Genomic DNA, 19,943 nt, shown 5'->3' with positions numbered 1-19,943 from the left:
GTTAACAAGGGAATCATAGGTGTAAAGACTACTGTACACATGTAATTGGTAGATTAGCAATGCAGGTGATAGTATATTGACAGGGCTTGATGTAGGATCCAGTTACATCACTGCAGTTGTTAAGCGGCATCTTAGCATTTTTTTTTTTAGTGTGCATGTCCTTTGAACAAGTTTTATATTCTTATCTGAGTGAGTGCATGATAAACGTTAACATCAAATATAAAGTTTGTATATGTAAAGTATAACACATAAATTGCCAAAAATATAGACGTTTTCCTCACTGCCACATAGGTCAGATCTCACCTCCACGATACATCCAAGCTTTAAGTCGGCCTTAAAGGGTCTCCTTAAATATTATTAAAATCTCTTGAAGAACTCTTAATTTTTCTCATCATTAATAATGTAAAGTTGTTATAAATGGCAACTTACATGTGGAGTTTGAAAAGACACATTAAAACAGTTAAGTGTATTTAGTGCTAATGATAAGCTGCCAAGTTGTGCATCTTTCTTGACTATATAATGACCAGGGGCGCACCGACTAAATATATTGCAATCAATACAAAAACTGGAAGTTCTTGTTAATAAACAGTAAATATTTAGAAACACGGAAATAAACAAGCTAAATTTTAATATAATTTTCATTACTGTAGCTCTATTTATTAGTTTGTGGCAACTTTCAAACTCAGACAACTATACTTTTTGATCCGAGAGAAGACATCAAGCTTTAGTCTTTATTTGTGATTCAAACTTAACTATTTAGTTAATGTTATGCTTAAATTTTGTTTTAATTACATATACTTCATATAAATTGCATTTGTTGCAGAATATTTTTAATGTCCCTGTAAAGCTTCCTGGTGATTGCTGGTTTAGAGTGGTGTTACTCTAAACTATACATTCTGACCTGATCCTTGCCCTCCTTTTATAAGTTAAGAATTATTATAAAATAATAACGTGGGAAACAGATTTCAATAATTTTCACAGAAGAGGACTCCTAGGATCCCTGTACTGATCTTGGAGGTTGTTTTCCATACCCCCGACTTCCTGGTGTTCCGTACACCCCCCAGAGAAGATTTCTGGGTGAGGCATGATATTGACTACTGTAAACCTACAAGATTAGAAGTGTGAGGTCATAAATTGTATTTGTCTGATCACAATGTTTTACATTTTAAATGTTTTGTGAGGAATTAAATGAACATACTGTGAGCAAAAATGTAAATATCTCATCAAAATCTAGGCTTGTTACTAATAAATAGATTGTTAACTTTAAGAAAGTCTTGTACAGTAGAACCCCTCATATCCGGCCACCACGGGACCGAGCCCCTGGCCGGATAACGATTCGGCCGGATAAACCAACCTACAGTACACAATACTTGACGAAACAAAACAATTGTACTGTACTGTACTAACCGCACTGGAAATAATCAACGAACTGTTTACAGGTTAAACCTACTAGCTCAACTGAGGACAACACAGGAAAATGTAAACAAATAGATACACCAAAATAATATTTATACCATAATAATATACGTGTCATGGGAGACTAGTGCGTGCAACTGCGCGTCTGCAAGCCGTGGTAAATAAATTTCGATATTGGCTTCCGGGAAGTGGCCGGATAAACCGAGATGCGGTAAAACCGAGGCCGGATATGAGGGGTTCTACTGTATAATGAAAATTGGTCATTAATTGTTATATATAATTAACCAGCAAATATTTTGTATATCTTTTTAACCAGTTTTCAACACTTTTGGATGATTGTTTTCCTGTTAAATGTATAAGTGAGACTAAAGTTGAGCAATTAGCAAAGATGAAAAACTAAAATGTTATTACAGATTAGCATTAAAAGAAGCTAATAAATGTAAAAATAGGAAATTATTGAAAACTCCCGAGGGTAAAGAGGAAGTGATCATAACTAATAAAACCATAGGATGGACTTCTTTAGCTAGTGCTCAACCCATCATTCTTTTTTCCTCTTCCATGGAAAAGTATGTGAGAAAGTTAAGATCTTTTTACAATAGCTAAATATTTGAAAGAAATCAGCATCATGCAACCCAAAATTTGAATTTTTTCCACTAAGGCATTGAAGGCATTATGTTCCTTAAAAACATGTCTACTAAAGATGTTTATGTTATCTCCAGTGATGTTTTAAAAAGTGTTGATGTTGAGATTATAGAACCTCTTGTTTATTGCTTTAAAAGTACATTTTAGAGGCCATATTTCTTACTTGTTTGAAACTATCCAAAATGGTACCGATATTAGAGAAAAGAAATCTGGACAAACCTAGTATTTGACCAATCTCTTGTACACCAGTTGTGGTAGAGGTCTTTGAAACATTCAGGTATGTCATAATTTTGAATCACTTAACCTATTTAGTGTTGTTTGGAAGTAAAAGTAAGACACATAATTTAATTACAGCCTTAAGACAAGACAGTAAAGTTTAACGCAAGAATGTTGTTACTTTATTAGGCATAACTTACTACAATGCCTAGAATGTTGTTACTTTATTGATGCAAGTCTGTCAGGGAAAAATCAAATTGATAGAATATTTTGCAAAAGTATATATTTACTTGCTACCTTGAAAAGACAGGTTACTTATGGTAATCAGTATTTAAGAATGTCTTATTTCTTATAGACAATATTTTGAGATATGAACTGATTGTCTAGGAAAATGGTTTAAGCCTAGAGAAGATCTTAGTTTTACTGTAAAAAGCGTAAGAATTATAAAGAATGCTGAACCTGTGGATGATTGCACACCTTTGTTCATTCATACTAATTTGTTAACCCCTGTAAATCTGCATATACTTGATATTAGTTAGTTAGGGAAAATATTAATGTTTTTATTATAAGAAACATCATTCATAGCTACATCACTAGAAGAAATATAGAGATATACTTGAGTTGTCAAAATGCAGTCTTACCAAAACTGTGAGTTATCATAAATATACAATGTGAGTTAAAAGTATGGATACACTGTTTAGTTTTTTATGGATAAAGATTGAGGGATGGAACTCGGGTTGCATTTCTAGTCACTGTTACAACTTTGCCAATTTCCCCAAAATGGGATTTGGGGAGGGGCTCCAAATTTTTAAACGTAAATATCAATGTGAAGGGACACCTCATTTCAAAGTCTTGATAAAAGAAGAAGAACAGTAGAAACTAGAGCTTTCTATCTCAACCCAGTCCCAGAAATTCACTACAACTAGCAGAGTGGTTGTACACATGTAATGCATACTAAACAGCTTGTAAAGGTCCAGGTAACTGGTAGCAGTGCAGGCATAAGATACAACATAGCCTTAACTTTTACTTTACATCTAAATACTGTTATGAAACCGAAATTAATTAATTATCTTTTGACAAAAGTAGGCTTCTCACTGTATATTTTCTTGACCAGCAAAGAGGCAAAATCAGCTGTTGAACAAAAATACTAACATCAAAGAAAATTACAATGACCATAAATATACACTTCTTAACATTTTTCTTGATTGTGGGAAGAAGGTAAGCTCAACATTGGCATCGGAAATCTAATTCATTCAAACTAGAATTGCTCATACAGGTGCCAAGCCTACAAAGTTATGTGCGGAGACATTGTGTAACTGCTAGTAATACTTAATTTTGACATAATTATTTATAATACATTAAATACATACATGTATAATAACACATTGTCATAATCTTGATCTGATCCACTGGAACATGTGGCACTCATAAAATCTTTGAATGAAAAATGTTAATTATTCTCCATGACATTAAAATAAAAAAGTGACAGAATCATAGATAAATAACACAGATATAATAACAACTGGAACTCTATTAATATTTACAAATCCTGAAATGCCGATAGAATAATAAGGTCTGTAAATGTGATTTTAATCCCTGAATTCCAAGTCAAGATTTTACTGATATTTAACATCTTCAAGATCATCACCTGGGTTTAGAGGGTTAAATTATTATCATAACATGATTAATGTAATTTTATTGTTAACTTCACGTATTACACCTAGACAGTTATTGCACAGTAGAATAACGTATTGATTATGGAAGACAAATTAGTACGTCAGGTTTAGAAACACTAGCAAAGATAACTCTGTATAGACTTACAATGAAAGTCTAAAAATGAACCGCTTTTTCATAAATATAAAAATGTCTTTAAGTACACCTAGATTGTTATAAGCAGACTATGTAGAAACACACTACTCCTCTCAAGTTTTAACTAATAATACATATTTAGTGCATTTTTAAGCGGATTACATATAGCTTGTCTTTAAATATTGTGTTACATACGTATAGCTTCTGCTTAATAACATGTCATAAATGTCGAAGAACTGTCCAATATCTTGTGTTTGTGTTCCTTTCTGAGTAGATTAGGTACTCAACAAGAGATTAGGTTCTCAGAAACAATTTTATAAATTACAGAACAAGACACTTTCGAAGGAATTCCATGGAGAATGAAACATTGTTATTTTGCATACAGTACTATTTTTCTTGATAGTAATACCTCACTTAAAGTAAAACATAAATCAAATAGTTTTACTAGTTTCAAAATGGTGGCTGTTTAAAAATGCTTACACATATTGATACATAAACCAGCAGCAAGAAACTTGCAAGACACATAAAAATTAGAGCTTAAGGACAAAAGGTTTGGTAGGCCTACTTTAATTTGAAAAATTGAAGAAAAAGTAAGTAAGAAAATACATTTTTATTCATCTCATGTCACAGATAAATGCATTTGTATAGAATTTACTATATTTAGTACAATCATTCATACTTAATTACAAATTAATGTTTAGACTCTAAATAAGCATAAATTTAAGAATATTCGCTTATTAATTTTCAAACAAAATAAATATAGCTTAAATATGTTTTTGGTTTTAACTTAACTTAATAATAAACAAATTGCAGTGTATCAATATTTGAGCATTGTAAGAAACACACACACACACACACACACACACGTGTGTGTATGTAGAAAAGCCTACATAACAAAAAAATATTCATCACTAAAATAATTCAAATTAACTGAAAAAGAATTATACTACTACAACATTTATAATGAGAATAGTTTAATTAAATGTTACCTGCATCAATAAATTATAAACTTCACTGAACTTAATGTTTAAAAAATAAAATCACAATTAACAGAATATTTTAATTCTACTGATAAAAAAGTGCTAATAGAATCACATAGCTACACAACGAAACTAAACGGTATACAGATGACATCACTAACATAATCCAACTAGCTGGTTGCTTCTAATAGTACGAGTAGTATTATGTTGAAATTTTTGAAGATATTCACATATACATACCAAAGACAGACTTTTAATACTAAGAGTGACATTGAATATTAGGAAACCAGATGAAAATGGTGTGGAGCTACTGAGTTAGAGATCAATGATGTCAGCTAGGTGAAGGCTTATGCTTAGGATTGAAATATCTATAATTTTGTTGTCTACTAGGTATGTTTAAGTGTATGAAATTTAAATCAAGAATTTCAAAAACATCAAAACTTACCATACCAGAGCCAATGCCACAGCAGGCAGCTACGGCCAGTATGTTGAACACAGCACTTCCAACAATTGTGCCAACTCCAATATCTCCTTCTGTGATGAATGTACCAATGACATTCACAAATAGTTCAGGTGCTGATGTTGCAGCTGCCATGAATGTTGCTCCAGCAACATCATTAGACATGTTTAGAGCTGAAAATAAGAAAAACTAAATTTTAAATAAGATAGTTTTAGGTTTTTTAGAATGTGCTGAGTAATAATAAGTTTCCAAATATTTAGAGAACAGTTAAATTTGCCTCTTTAGATACTATATTTGTATGTTTTCTTAATTTATTTTTGTCATAAATAAGTTGGTACTTTGGGATTATACCGACCACACCAGTATGAAGATCACATAGACATAAATTTATAGAAACAAACATGATAGAACGAAAAAAACAACTCTTAAATTACAAAATTACAAACTTACAACGATTATCAATTGTTAATGGGGTCAGATTCCGTTATATGCCCCCAACGCTTAAACTTTTTTCAATTAACTTAGACCATTATAAAACGATGTAGTTGAGTAACAGAACTAACATTCCATCAATCAACAAGCATTTCCAGGTATTGTGATCAGTATTGTTGTCGCTGTTATCTTATCTTTCTCGAGAATCCCGATTACGGCAGGCCGCACGGCATCACATGATTATTTAAGTATTTTGCACGGTACATAATTGCCTTTCTATTACAATTCAATTTATATTTCTGATCAGCCCCTCTAAAATTTGATATTTTACTGATAGATACTATCTCGAGGGATGTTTTTCTTTCGTTGACATCAGCGCGGGGCAGCAGCACCGTAGTAGGGTGTAGAACTCGGAAGTACAACAACCAGCTGAACGGGCGGCGAGAGTCTGCAATCACGTTATCTACTAGACCACTCGACTTTGACCTCTGTCTGAGGATGGGGAGGGGTTTACGATAAGACAATTCCTGTTTTATATTGACGAAATATTGTTCTACGCTAATCTAGTAATCAGTAGAAGCAAAATGTCAAATAACGATTCATGTCTGGGTGTGGTCGGTATAATCCCAAAGTACCAATAAGTCTTTCATTGTTGTGTAAAACAAGCACAAAACATAAAATAACACAATGAAAATGAAATATATTATTAACAATCAAGTGTAATAACCTTAATGGTTTTAAAAATTAATTTTATTTCTTGAAAGATGAGTTCATGATTGAATTAATTGTTTTATGTAAGAATAAAATCTAATCTATCTACATACATTCTAGAGTTCCCACAGAAAAAAAGGATTCTAGGTGTTTAGCAAGTTAGATGTGAAGTACTAATAGCAATAACACCGGTATTAACTATAACTACGATACTATGATACAATTGCTGAGGTCAGGTTTAGGCTCAATTGACTAAGAAAATGTGGATCTATTGTGACTTAACCCTATTACCTAGACAATCAGGTCATCTTGAGGCTCTTTATAAACCTCAAAGAAGTCCTTAGAAGTTAAAACTTGCTGGTACTTCAGTATTATCCGGAGGCCACTATGTCCATATCTTATTTGTTATTTAGGCTACATAATGAGGTCAGATCACGTCAAAACAACTTTTCCGTTGTCAGATCACATTGGATGATATGGACATGATCTGAGGTCAAAACAATATCGATAGGAAATTTCCTTGGCCATCAGTGCTGGCTAGGTTCCACCCTGCACTTTTGCCCTAAACAAATAATAGTGTCCAAATTCAAGCTCAGATCACATGAGTACTCGTAAAGTTTCACTTTAACTTTGGTACTATTAGTAACATATTTATAATAACCTAATTTAATCTTACTTATATTGCATAACAAGTAGTAGATAGGGCCAGAATGGTCTCAGGATAATACCAAAGTACTGGAAAGGTTTGTAAATCTGTTTCGATCTAATCATGGCAATCGCTACGCAATCACTATTGTATATAGCACAGCCTCCTTGCAGAAGTGACTCATGTCCGACTCAAAGATGACCATTTTCAAAAGGTAGTAGTTAATGACAGTGTCCAGTCAACAGATTGGAAAATAATGTGATCTCCGGCCTTCTGAGATCAAGAATAGCTTCGCTGTCTATTGTTAAGGATTTATGACAGCTTTAGATTGTCTCAGACGTACAAGGCTTTTCCAGTAGAGAAAAAAAGGATAGTCCTGTACAGCCATTGATTTAATGACAGTATATATGACCTGACACTTAACCAAACCACAAATGTTGATCTATGTACTTGATCTATGAGTTGCAACATGATTACAGATCTCGACGTCTCGACCACCTGTCCACTATCTCATTCCCTTCAGTACCCTCATGCCCCGATAGCCAAGGTTTTAGGCGAGAGATCTCAGTTCAACTTGACTGTCCAATTGAATATAGATCATGGCATCCTTTGGTTTTCTTGCCAAGTTGATCCAGGCACACAGTTGTTATGCAAGCATATCTGGCAATATACACCTTTTACTATAGAGAGTGTCATTGACGAATTTAAGCCATTTAGTGTATTCTGAATACTATAAACATTCCTGTAACATTCAATGTAATGAACAAAATTGTGTATGTGTATATGTAAGTTACTTGAAATTGGCTTCCTTTGACACTGTGGCAAGTGTCATATTTAAAGTGGCCGAAGGAATAAAAACAGAGGAACAGATTATTAAAATGGACTACAGTATAATTAGCGGCCACCAACATAATTGGATGATGATTATCAATTTTAAATATTAATACTATGGAATACAACATTTGACGTAAAGATATTCATAACTAATCATTACCAGCTTTCTTATTTAGACTAGTGACTTCATTATCAGCTGTTGTTTTTTCATTTATACAGGAGAAGGTTAGTGACAACGACAAGAACAATGGTGATGAATATGCCAATATTGGCTCAAAATGTTTTTATAAACAAAGAAATATTTTAAAACTGGTCTCAGAAGTGAGTGCATTGTCAATCATCTTGCAAAATATATGTATTGATAAGAAATTATGATTACTGATGTGATCCATTCGCATATTTTTTAAATGCTAACAAACATGACAGCAAAGTAATAGTATTACGCCGCTCACAAATAATTTAAATACAATTTAATCATTTTATACGATTTGGTTCTTTTCCGTTAATTCACTACCAATCCAATATTTAAAATAATATCTCTATTAAATTTCATTATGACAAGTCACTTAAGACCCTAGCTTGCCTATTCAAAGCTCAGATCACGCGATGCTTGCCCGCTGCGCAGCGCTTCGCGCTGCTTGCTCTTTTAGCAACTCGAGCTTGCAAACTCCAAGCCCAGATCAAGCGGCGCGCGTTTATCACTAAAAAAAAAAGATAAATCCTATCGTTTCCGTATTCTGTATTCCGATTGGTCCATCCGTAGGAATTTCCTCACTGCGCATGTGCGTGGAGATAGAATATATAGGGTGAACTGTTAACACGCTTATATAGGTAGGAGGTGGCCAAACTCATGATTCGTCGGTTAAAAGTGACCAACCAGAGTTTAAGGATTTCCCGCTTTTCAATAGACAATGAATTAACCGCTTTAATCGGACGATCTTTGTTCGAAATGAAACTTCAATCTTCATGCGACCGCAGTGATCAGTACTATTTACAACAATAACAATTGTACATTATCCTTTTGTGGTTATCCTTTTGAATTATAAATAAAACATATGACGGCGTGTAAAATGTTTTTTAGATGCTATTTAAATCACTTCATTCCAGGTATTTACTATTATTAACTAACACAATTGGCTAAAGAAAACCAAAATTGAATCTAATTTAAGTACAAACATCATTGGTAATGAATTAACGGAATTCCAGACCATAAAATTAATGGTAGTGAATTAACGGAAAAGAACCTACAATTTAAAAAACAAATTCATTTCTTTTACATATAAAAATATAGCTTTTCTATATTAACATTATAAAAACCTAAAATGTAATTCAATTCGACATCATCGTTCAGTTCGTTTCAAAGTAAGAAAGTGTTTGGAAATAAATTTAAAATTAAAATCATGTGTTTTATTATATGTACTAATGCCGGCAAGTACAGTGACTACATGTCTTCTTTATTTCACAAGCAATCACATTTATCCTTGAAAATAAAGAAGGTAAGTACAGTAAGTGTTATTGTTTTGTTCTAATAATATTAATTTTATATTATATTATATTTTAATTTGTAAATTATATCACTATTTAGCTATATATTAATTTCTAAGATTGAAAACTAGCCAAACCATATTGTTTTTTAAAATATCTATTAGGTTATTTGGTCAGAAATTTTGCTTTCAGCCCTTTGGATGGTCATGAATATAGATGATTCCGTATCATTCAATAATCATCATCCGATAATGTTGGTGGCTGTATATTATACTACATCCAACCTCAACGAGCCATTCACTGTTTATTATTTACTGATTTTGTGGATAAAATTGGCCCTGGATGGAACAGAGTATGATAAACGGGCCTTGTTCTTATATTGCCTAGTATAATAACATTGATATTCAATAAGATATCTAACAAGAGAGCTATAGATATTTATCAATAATTTAATACACCTAGCCTACAATAAAAAGTTATAAAAATATAACGAACCATAACATTTAAAGAAAGATAACAATAAGTAAAAGTTTGTTGTAACCCTTTAAAAATCTCTCTCCCGAGTAGCAATGCACAACTGCTTTTTAAATGTTTGGAAATAGTTATCTGTATGGACAACCATAATTCTACACATATTGTATTCTACCCCCTCAACCCAAATTTGTTTATTGATAGATAACTTACCGTACTTATTAACTGAATCGTTATGATGTGATTTGTATTATTTTTCAGATTACACTTCAATTATTTAAATATTGTAGAGGCACAGATTAAATCTTATGAACTAGCTTTACTTGCTATTCATTTGGTTTTTATTATGATTGTCAGATGTGGACCTATGTTTCGGCTTTATTTCTCCCTCTAAGGTATCCCACCAAATACTTTTACACTTTTTTAGTTTCAGTTCTAATTTGGCCGATAAAACTGTGTATGAACATTGCCTAGGATTTACAGGGTTAGACAACCCTAATTGTAACCTGTACAATGTAGCCGGGCTGGATTTTAATTTGACATCTAGAAACGTGTCTCCAAATTCAACTTTAACTTTGTCAATTTTGGCTTTAACCACAATCGAAATTATGATAAATTCTACAGTCTGGCACCAATAATAATTTATTCCCGGTTTATCGGCATGTAATGTCAAAGTCATGTTTTTTTATTGATGGTAGGACTATAAAAACATTGTCCATAAAATACCAGCTATTAAGAATTTCGTTTAATCTATCATTAAAAGCCCCAAAAATATACTTTCCTTTAAAATAGCGGATGTAACATTATTAATTTAAAGGTCGAATGTTACCACAAAGTTTAAAACACAATAACACAACAAATAACATAACCTGACTTGTCAAATTTGAGGCAGAAGATTCATTATAACAATAACCAACAAATCAAACTCAACCATCGCACACCCGAAACTATATAGAGTAAACAAGAAAAAAATAGGAACTAAAAAAAACAACATTTACTTCAAGCTGTCATGTGACTATGTGAGTTTTGTCGTGGGAAGAGATGACATCCAGATAATATCTATAATATATTAAATGATTGTAAATAAAAAAGAATGTAATTTATCAGAAGTCTTGCAAGCTTTATGGTATATCAGTATCATCCGGAGGACACTCTGTCACTGTTTATCATGTGTTACCATACAAGTAGATAAATATCTACGCAGTAGTATAGAACTTTTCCGACGTCAGATCATGTACCAGATCATCCTAGGTGATCTGACGTCGGAAAAGTTCTGTACTACTGCGTATATATTTACCGAGAGTAAGAATCGGGAATGCCCCTGACCATCAGTACTCGCTTCGGTGGCGCCCCCCCCCCTCCTTACTATGTACTTCGGGTGGAAAAAGAAAAACCTCTCGACATAGTACCCAAATTCAAGCTCAAATTACGTGGGCGCTCGTAAAGGTTCACTTCAACTTTGGTTACTACTAGTAACATATGTATGATAACCTAATCTAAACCTACTTATATCGCGTAGTAAAAGTAGTAGATAGAGACAGAGTGTAATATCCTCTGGATAATAGCAAAATACCAATTCTGTTCCAAGGATTATTACGTTGGTTCAACTACAAACCCTCAAATATTATGATGAATAACCATCGGTCTTTATCCAACAGAGAAGGTGAAAATTTTGGTTCAATAAATACACTGGGTCACAAAGAAATATTAAATAATTGCTACTCGTTAAAAGGAATTTGTAAAGTACCAAATATAGATGATTCTTAAAAAACTCAAATTGCATAAATTAGGACTAGTAAATCAATTAATCGCTAAATCAAAAGTATAGTTTGGTCTAAGATATTTAAATAAAAGATGAATGTTTATATTGCCTAAATTACATTATTTTAATTAGAACAATGTATATAATTGTTTCAAGTCAAGTCAAGTCAAAATTTATGTATTGCCATAATAACATAAGTACATGCATTGGCTTGCGTCAAAATAAATATAACTAAAAACTACTAGCAATCTATGTATGGTACTCTATCTACCTTTAATATACTCTTCTATAGAATAAAAACAATTTTCAATTAGGAATGATTTGAGCTTTCTTTTAAAATAGTTTAGATCCAAGTTAGATTTAAGGTGATCAGGGAGAGCGTTGAACAATGATACGGCACTGTAATAGGTGTGATGCTTAAAGAAAGAAGTGGTATGGTAAGGAATATTCAGTTTTTATTTGTTTCGCAGGTTATATCCAGATTGAGGGACAAGAGATAGAAAAATACCATGGTTCTGCTTAAAAAACATCAAAGTGTAAAAAATGTAAACACAAGGAAATGTCAGAAGTTCAAGCTTCTTAAAAACAGATTTACAAGACTCTCTTTGACGAATGCCAGAAACAATTCGCAATGCCCTCTTCTGCAAGGCAAAGATACAATGCGTATTGCATCTCTCGGAACCCAGATGGTTACCGCATAAGAAAGGAAAGGAAAAATAAGTGCATAATATGCTGTAAGTACAACATCAGTGTTTACAAAATGAGAAAGCCTACAAGTAAAGCCTACAGTACAAATATTCCAGAACTTATCCTCTGCGCCACGTCGCTTATATGACAGGAAAAAACTTAAATTTCTGTCAATAGATAAGCCCAAAAACTTAACGCTTTGTTCAGAAAAGACTTCTACATCATCAACCCAAACACTAAGGTCATCATTATGCTTTCTTGTGATAGCAAATTCAAGTAATGTGGTTTTATTAGTGTTGATAACTAATCCATTTCCTTGGAACCATTGGACTATCCGGTTAGATTCTACAAAGGTTTTGACCTCCATGATTTCACGACATTGGCTCTCTATCACAATTGATTGTGTCGTCCTCAAACAAGCACAAGTGGGCAATCTGAGGTACATCTTCTAAGATCATTAATATATAAAATAAACAAAAGAGGACCCAGAATGGAACCCTGGGGTACACCCGCTTTAACAGTTTTGCACATCAGAATGCCAATGCTTTAAAGTGTTTCCATCCACAAAAGGCAATCCTACAACTTGTCGACGTTCTTTCAAGTAAGAAGAAAACCACTGCTTTGCGACACCACGTATACCAATGCTCTCAAACTTTTTTAGTAGATGCTCATGAGGAACTATGTCGAATGCCTTTCGCAAATCGAAAAAGACACCAGAAGCAGACTTGCCTCTATCCAGAGCCTTGATGACTTTATCAATGAAAGTAAACATAGCATTGACAGTTGACCCTCCTTTGACAAAATCAAAACTGGTTTGCTGAACAAAATAGTATTTTGAATCAGAAAAGACCATAATCTACTTAAAGCTGCCTTTTCAAAAACCTTAGAGAACGTTTGAAACAATGGAGATCGGTCTAAGTTATCGAGATCATCAACCTTTCCTCTTTTGTGCAAAGGCTTTACGATAGCTAGTTGTTAACCACATCTGGAAAGGTTCCACTTTCAAAAGAACAGTTAACTAATGCACGAGTGGTTCAGCAAGGGATTCCCAAGGATGACTTAAGCAGTTTAGATGACATATTTTCATAGCCTGATGATGTCTTTGCTTTTAAAGATTTTATAATGTCTGACATTTCCTTCCTACAAACAGAGTAAAAAAATAAAGAATAGGTGTTATAGCAAGGAAGATAATCTGAAAAAACTCCCCCAGTAGAAGTGAAACCATTCTGGGAAACATTTATTAAAGAAATTATTAATAATATTTGAGACCAGCTTTGGATCACTCACGATCAAGAAGCCCTTTTTCTTTCCCTATTTTCGTTCACTATATCCCATACAGTTTTTGCTTTATTTGAAGAGTTTTGGATCTCCTCCAGCACTTTGGCTGATTTTGCAATTCTAATTTTAGACTTGGTATTGCCGTTTTAATGATAAATAATGCTGTCTTCTCACATCAGAAAAATCCAAATCTTTAGTCAAGTGATACCACTGGATGACCTCATCACGAAGTTTCAGTTGATCAACACTTAGAGACACTTTACCTCTAGAGACATTCTTCCGAATTCTAATTTTATTGTTAAGTGGGCATTGCATTGATGGATGACAGTTTGCTTGCCATAGTACTCGAGATAAAAATTGTTTATTCTTGTTCACTTTATGCGTCAGCATCTGCGTAAGTTCCCACGCATCTTTATTCGTGAGTGTAAACGTGCTCTAGTGAGGCAGGTTATTGACAGGATCTGAATTTGCGCTCTCTAACTCATATCCAAAGCCTGTCTTCTTATACAGCTCGGTCTTTGGCAACCCCAATCCATGTAAGCTATGTTAGTAGCTCTAATCAACAGCAATTAATAGAAACATTTTTCATGAATGCATTTTATTTGTACAATTGTATGATTAGTTTTAAATGCATACATTTTAACAGTCTTCATATAAATATAATTAATTGTAATAACTGATATTAATGTTTCATTAGTTTATTATAATTATGTACTAAAGTCTAATATAAGTGCGACCCACCTTTACATATCCTTTCTACTGCAGGTACGAAGTACTTGTCGCACACTAAGGCGAGGGCCAAAAATAAATATAATGAAGTTGTGACGTGAAATACTAATGCACCATTTTGTCTTTGTTCCTCCGTAAACATGTCATGGGGGAAGTCGTCCATAGCTGGCGGTGTACAGCTCATGTTGTTGAAGTGTTCTCCTGCACAGTAAAATATCATTTTAAAATGGAAACATATAACACACCTAATTATCAAATTAAATTTATTTAGAGTTATTTTTATCAAGACCATAATAAAGGTAATGGTAATAATGTGAGTTATTTGGTAACTTTATAGTCAAAATAAAGATGCTAATTTTAAGTCACTTAGGATTATTGATTGCTTGTATACCTACTATTGTGTTAATCACTAACCAACCTAACCTTTCAAATTCCCTGTTTCGGATGTTTGCACGACATTATATCACTGAAAAAAGCGAAATAATCTATTGAATATTCTACAAGTTTTTAGTTAAATTTTACTTTTCTTTCCTCATCGGAAACGGAAGGTTCTTCCATGCATAGTGCCAAATTGAAATACATCAATATTTTTGATAAATAATACAAAAGCTACAAGTAATTTCTGTGCTGAACCGTAAAAGAGTAATGTTCTGTTCATTTTCAAAACATAAATCATTTGTACATAAGTTAAATAACAATTAATCAATTACTGTTAAACGTAAACAATACCTGTTTAAACTGTAATTGATATTTTAAATTAACAGTGTCGATACTGAACCAATCAGAAAGAGAGTCGCTAGCGCTGCTTAAGGCTAGGTATCCAGTACAATACAATATAATCTTTTTACTCATAAATATAATATATACTCATAAATGTAATATATACTCATATGTAATGGTATGAACGTGACACGTACAATAATTAAGATTCAGTCACTAAAATAGAGAAACACAACAATATATAAATAATAAGAGATTTATTAATTTGTAGCATAGCTGAGGGGAGACATCTCCCGATGGACTGAAATGACTCCGAAATTAAAAAGTAATAAATGTTTATGCTATGTATAATTTCAAGTTTAATATGTATGGATTTTTATAACCATTTGTATTATTACTATTGTAATTCATGAACTCATCAACACTGCAGAAAAAAGCTTTTAGCTTACTATGAAATTAATTTGTATTACTTTCTAATAATGTACATAAGTAAAATGTTTTGGCGTCAGCTTGAATTGGAAAACAAATTTAATTTATACTATTGTATAGATATTGGTATTTTATTGTGTCTTGTATTATAGTTATGAATATCGTTTCCTGTTTTATATTTAGTTTTAAAAACGACACATACTATAGATAGAATCATTATCTGTAACACCCTGAATGTATTTTCCCAACATGACGTAGTTATAATTTATTTAGTATACTTTCCATGCCGTACTCTTGTCAAATCAAATTCTTTCTGAAATTCATTATTGGTCCGATTTCCAGAACAATCATTTTATGCTATTTTAAAACGACAATAATTCCTGAGGATTCTCAGAGCATATACGAGTATACCCAAGGAACATTAGGAACAAAATTAGTTGAAATGATTACAAAAGTAAAGATTGATCTAAATGTATATACCTAAAAAGGAACTTGTTGTTAGTTCTTAAAGAGCAGCCCGTTCTTCAAACATACAGTAGTAGCCATAGAGCGTCATTTCGAGAACATTTAGTGGTCCGCCTCAAATGTCATTAAATATTTTGGTGCGGGCTGCTTTAGTAAGATAATTTGTATTACTATAACAATTCTTCTGTTTAGTTGATAGGAATATGAATTAATTTTCTGGTTAAGAAATAATTATAAGAATTGTAATCGTTCGTAATATAAGTACGAAAAGAATGCTCTGGAAAGATCAAAGAAAATTTCCACTGTGGGCTGATGATTTCCAATCCTGTTATTATAGATTCTATTAGGATTATTCCAATTGGTGACCTCCTTAAAAAAAATAAATAAAAAGATTATAATTTGGAGAAAACGTGAAACTTATCAAAATAATTCATTAAACAGATGAGGCAGTTTTTTCAAAACCAAACTTTGCTAAATACTTGTACAGGTAGATATAGAGCGATAATTTGTAAGATTTCAGAATGCCATATGACGTGTAAAATTATTTTTTTGTTTTTTTTTACTGCATGAATAAGCTACATGTGTGTCCTCCTCCGTAGACTAATAGTTATAGTCTCGGCTCTCTAACTGAGGATTCGCGGGATCAAATCCCAGGGAGGCCCAATCGGGTATTGAAATGAAAGAAAAAGTGTTTGTACTTTGAAAATAAAAACCATTGTACTTAGAAGCTTAAAACAGATAAGACTTAAAAGAGAACAAACAAATTTCAAAAGCTACATGTGTTAGCTTAACAAGTCATATGTTAAAATCTCATATAATTGTACTCAGTCTTTTTTCCAAATGTATTTATCTGTGATTTTCTCGTTGACATCATGGTTAACCATACACCAACGTAAACACTTTCCACTACTGTACAATGACTGTCTAGCTATAATACATGTAGTTAACGTACACCAAAATCTCATTAAGTGACATTCACTATCACCGAAATCGATGTTGCCTATATAGAAATGAAGAAACTTCTTGCAAAGTGTCAAGTCTATTATAGTTCGTTCTCAAAATTTCTATTCGACGGAAGAAATGTAATTTTTCTAAAATGTAGTCTATTTATATTCTAAACTTTTTAGACTGGACGAATTGTTAGCGGAAATATTGGTGTTGTAAGCTTTCAGTGTAAAAGATATTGCTGTTGTATCGCTGCCGCTCAGCGACTAGAACTACAAGGAGAGACAATATTGAAAAGAGATGTAAATCCAGTAATAGTTGATTTCATTTCATCAAAATAAAGTTCATATAGGTACACATTCTATGAGCATTATGGATAAGCACTAAGTGTAAAATATTTGGTACGTTTTTATTTCACCTGATTTTCTTGATTTGTTTGTCCTTTTAATTTTCCTGCGTAGAGTAACAAGAAAAAATATTTTTCTCTTAACTGGCAGTTTTGAGCAGCGGATGTTAACAAAATATCCTAATCTGTAATTGCCTATAAAATATTGTTTTCTACAGATGACTCGATTTAAGATTGTGAGAGAGTGTATAATATTATATTTCGTCAGAGGACCATCATTCGTTCTCTTGCAGAAGATGTAACTTATTAAAATTAACTAATTAGGAATCGAATAACAGGATGTGTGATCTTAGATGTGTTTTAGACGTTGATGTACTTTTCGAAACTTAAACACTCTTTAAACAAATAAAACCAAAGAAATCTAATCAACAATTGAATTTATCTGTACTGGATATTGTAACAATGTCCAATTTCTTTTGAACTATAATGTCAGACAGAAGAGGGGGGTCAATGTTGTGGGGGGGGGTTTCATCCTCATTATACTGAATGCTGTGTAGAATTATTATTATCATTAGACAAATATATAGGTGTATCCCCCAAAAAAACTTGTGTAACTTACATCTTATTCTAATAACATGGCTAAAAAGTTATTATTGGCCTTTTGAAATAAAAATTTCAATCTTTTACGTGGTCTGAAACCGATCTCAAATTTAAACCCATTTTTATGTTATCCATTGTTGCTGTTGTAGCTATCCTGTTAAGAAAATGATTTATTATGTAAGCCTGATCAAACGTCTTTGACTACTTAGCTTCTGTTCATTAATTTAGAACTCTCAATAACATATATTGGAACAAGTGAAAAATAAATAAAAATAATAAAGACGTTCCATCGAGAATCATGCACCACTATTGAATCTGATCTTGGTTTTGTACAAATTAAGTTTGAAGCAAATTTCAAAGTAATAATATAATTTGTTCTCGAGATATCCTCCTGAGTGATAGGCTTCGCTGACGCTTAGGAAATAACATGTAATAAAATCTACCATTATTGAACTCAATATTATTTATGTAGAAATAAAGTTTCATGCAAAATTTCTAGTTATAGCTAATTCTTTCGAGATATATCGCCCTGACCCTGATTGAAGAAAGGCTTCGTTTACGCGGAACTTTTTTTTTATTATTACGTAGAAAAATAGTATACTACGTATACTATTTTTGTTCATGCAGACGTACCCCAAACATCACACCTGGACGTAGTCCAGCTAATCTGTAATGGAGAAAGGAATACTAATAACTAACATACTAAATTCTAAAAAACCACGCATTTCTTTGTTTTCAGTTTGTGATTGCTGATGGATGGATACTAGGATTTCTGACATTCGCCATTGTTACAATAGGTTACAAAACATATATGGCTAAGCTTCAAGGATTGGAATCTTCCCTTTTCCTCAGGTGTAAAAACTGCATAAACATCTCAATTAGAGAGAAGTATAACATAGTGTGTGTAGTGTAGCATAACGATGTCAAATGTGCAGAATACTATTACCTATTCTTTTCATTACACCGTAGAATCAAGTTCTTTATCTTAGAAAAGAAATTACTATAAGAATTTATAGATTTTCCAACAAAAAATGGGCAATTACAAGAATTTTGGCTACATTATATTATGGTACAAGACGAGCAGAGGATCATAAGATATCAGATTTAAAAGGTTAATGACTAACTCAAACTGAACGAGCGTTATTCTACGTACTGTATTATATACTCGTATACAAATGCAGACAATTCTATCTTCTGACATCATTGGTAAAATCCCCAAAACTTCATCTGCTTTTAGGAGTAATTTAAAGTTCAGTAAATAAGGAAACAATTACCCCAATTAGAAAAAAATATCAGTAGACCAACCAATATCTGGAATGATGCTTATACCACAGGGACAAAGAACTCGTCAGATTAAGCAGTCATTATTTCAGTATCAGATACTGAGATAAACCTAGTATGTTTAAAAAAGTACTGAAGTTCAGATTTGCAACTAAGTTATGAAAAATCCTCAAGATTGGATTGTAGTGTTCTAAGAAGATGGCCTAAACTTATCACCGATAAACTGAAACGAGAAATATTAACTTATTCTGTACGATTTCAAAATACCATCTAACGTATAGCTGATCAATGCAAAGCTATCTCACAAAGATTTTTAGATGTAACTTATTTATGTAATTTATAAGTCTGAATGTTCAAGGTGATATATAGAGATAAGACTATATTTCGAGCAGTTTTTGTAATTCTACAAAAAAATTGCAAGATTGCAGTTGACAGGAATGAAACCCTACAACTTCAGAGTAGATAAAAATAAAGATAAAGTAATACAAGACCAATCACACTATTCATCGCGGAAAATGCCAAAATGAGTTTCTCTCTTTGAGGTGGAAGATAGTTAAACTTTATTAGTTTATGTACTTATAAGCTTGAAGTAATCAATT

At 32.4% G+C, this 19,943-nt stretch overlaps 1 protein-coding gene across 6 annotated transcripts in view; it reads right to left on the bottom strand.

Moving 5' to 3' along the window:
- Nucleotides 1-19,943, bottom strand: part of LOC124360614 (sodium/potassium/calcium exchanger 4) — a 52,742-nt gene that overhangs the window by 19,228 nt on the left and 13,571 nt on the right. For 3 of the 6 annotated variants that reach the window (XM_046814368.1, XM_046814369.1, XM_046814370.1), the window contains exons 2-3: nucleotides 14,571-14,759; nucleotides 5,509-5,696 (exon numbers count right to left, since the gene is read on the bottom strand). In XM_046814368.1, the coding sequence (XP_046670324.1) occupies nucleotides 5,509-5,696; nucleotides 14,571-14,759 (377 nt within the window). Of the gene's footprint in view, nucleotides 1-5,508; nucleotides 5,713-10,315; nucleotides 10,460-10,976; nucleotides 11,038-14,570; nucleotides 14,760-19,943 lie in introns of those variants that run through there. The other 3 variants (XM_046814374.1, XM_046814371.1, XM_046814373.1) reach the window with 3 other exon arrangements.

The sequence above is a fragment of the Homalodisca vitripennis genome, chromosome 4 (assembly GCF_021130785.1).
Source record: "Homalodisca vitripennis isolate AUS2020 chromosome 4, UT_GWSS_2.1, whole genome shotgun sequence".
Classification (NCBI taxonomy): Eukaryota; Metazoa; Arthropoda; class Insecta; order Hemiptera; family Cicadellidae; genus Homalodisca; species Homalodisca vitripennis.
This window is presented reverse-complemented; position numbering and strand designations above follow the sequence as displayed.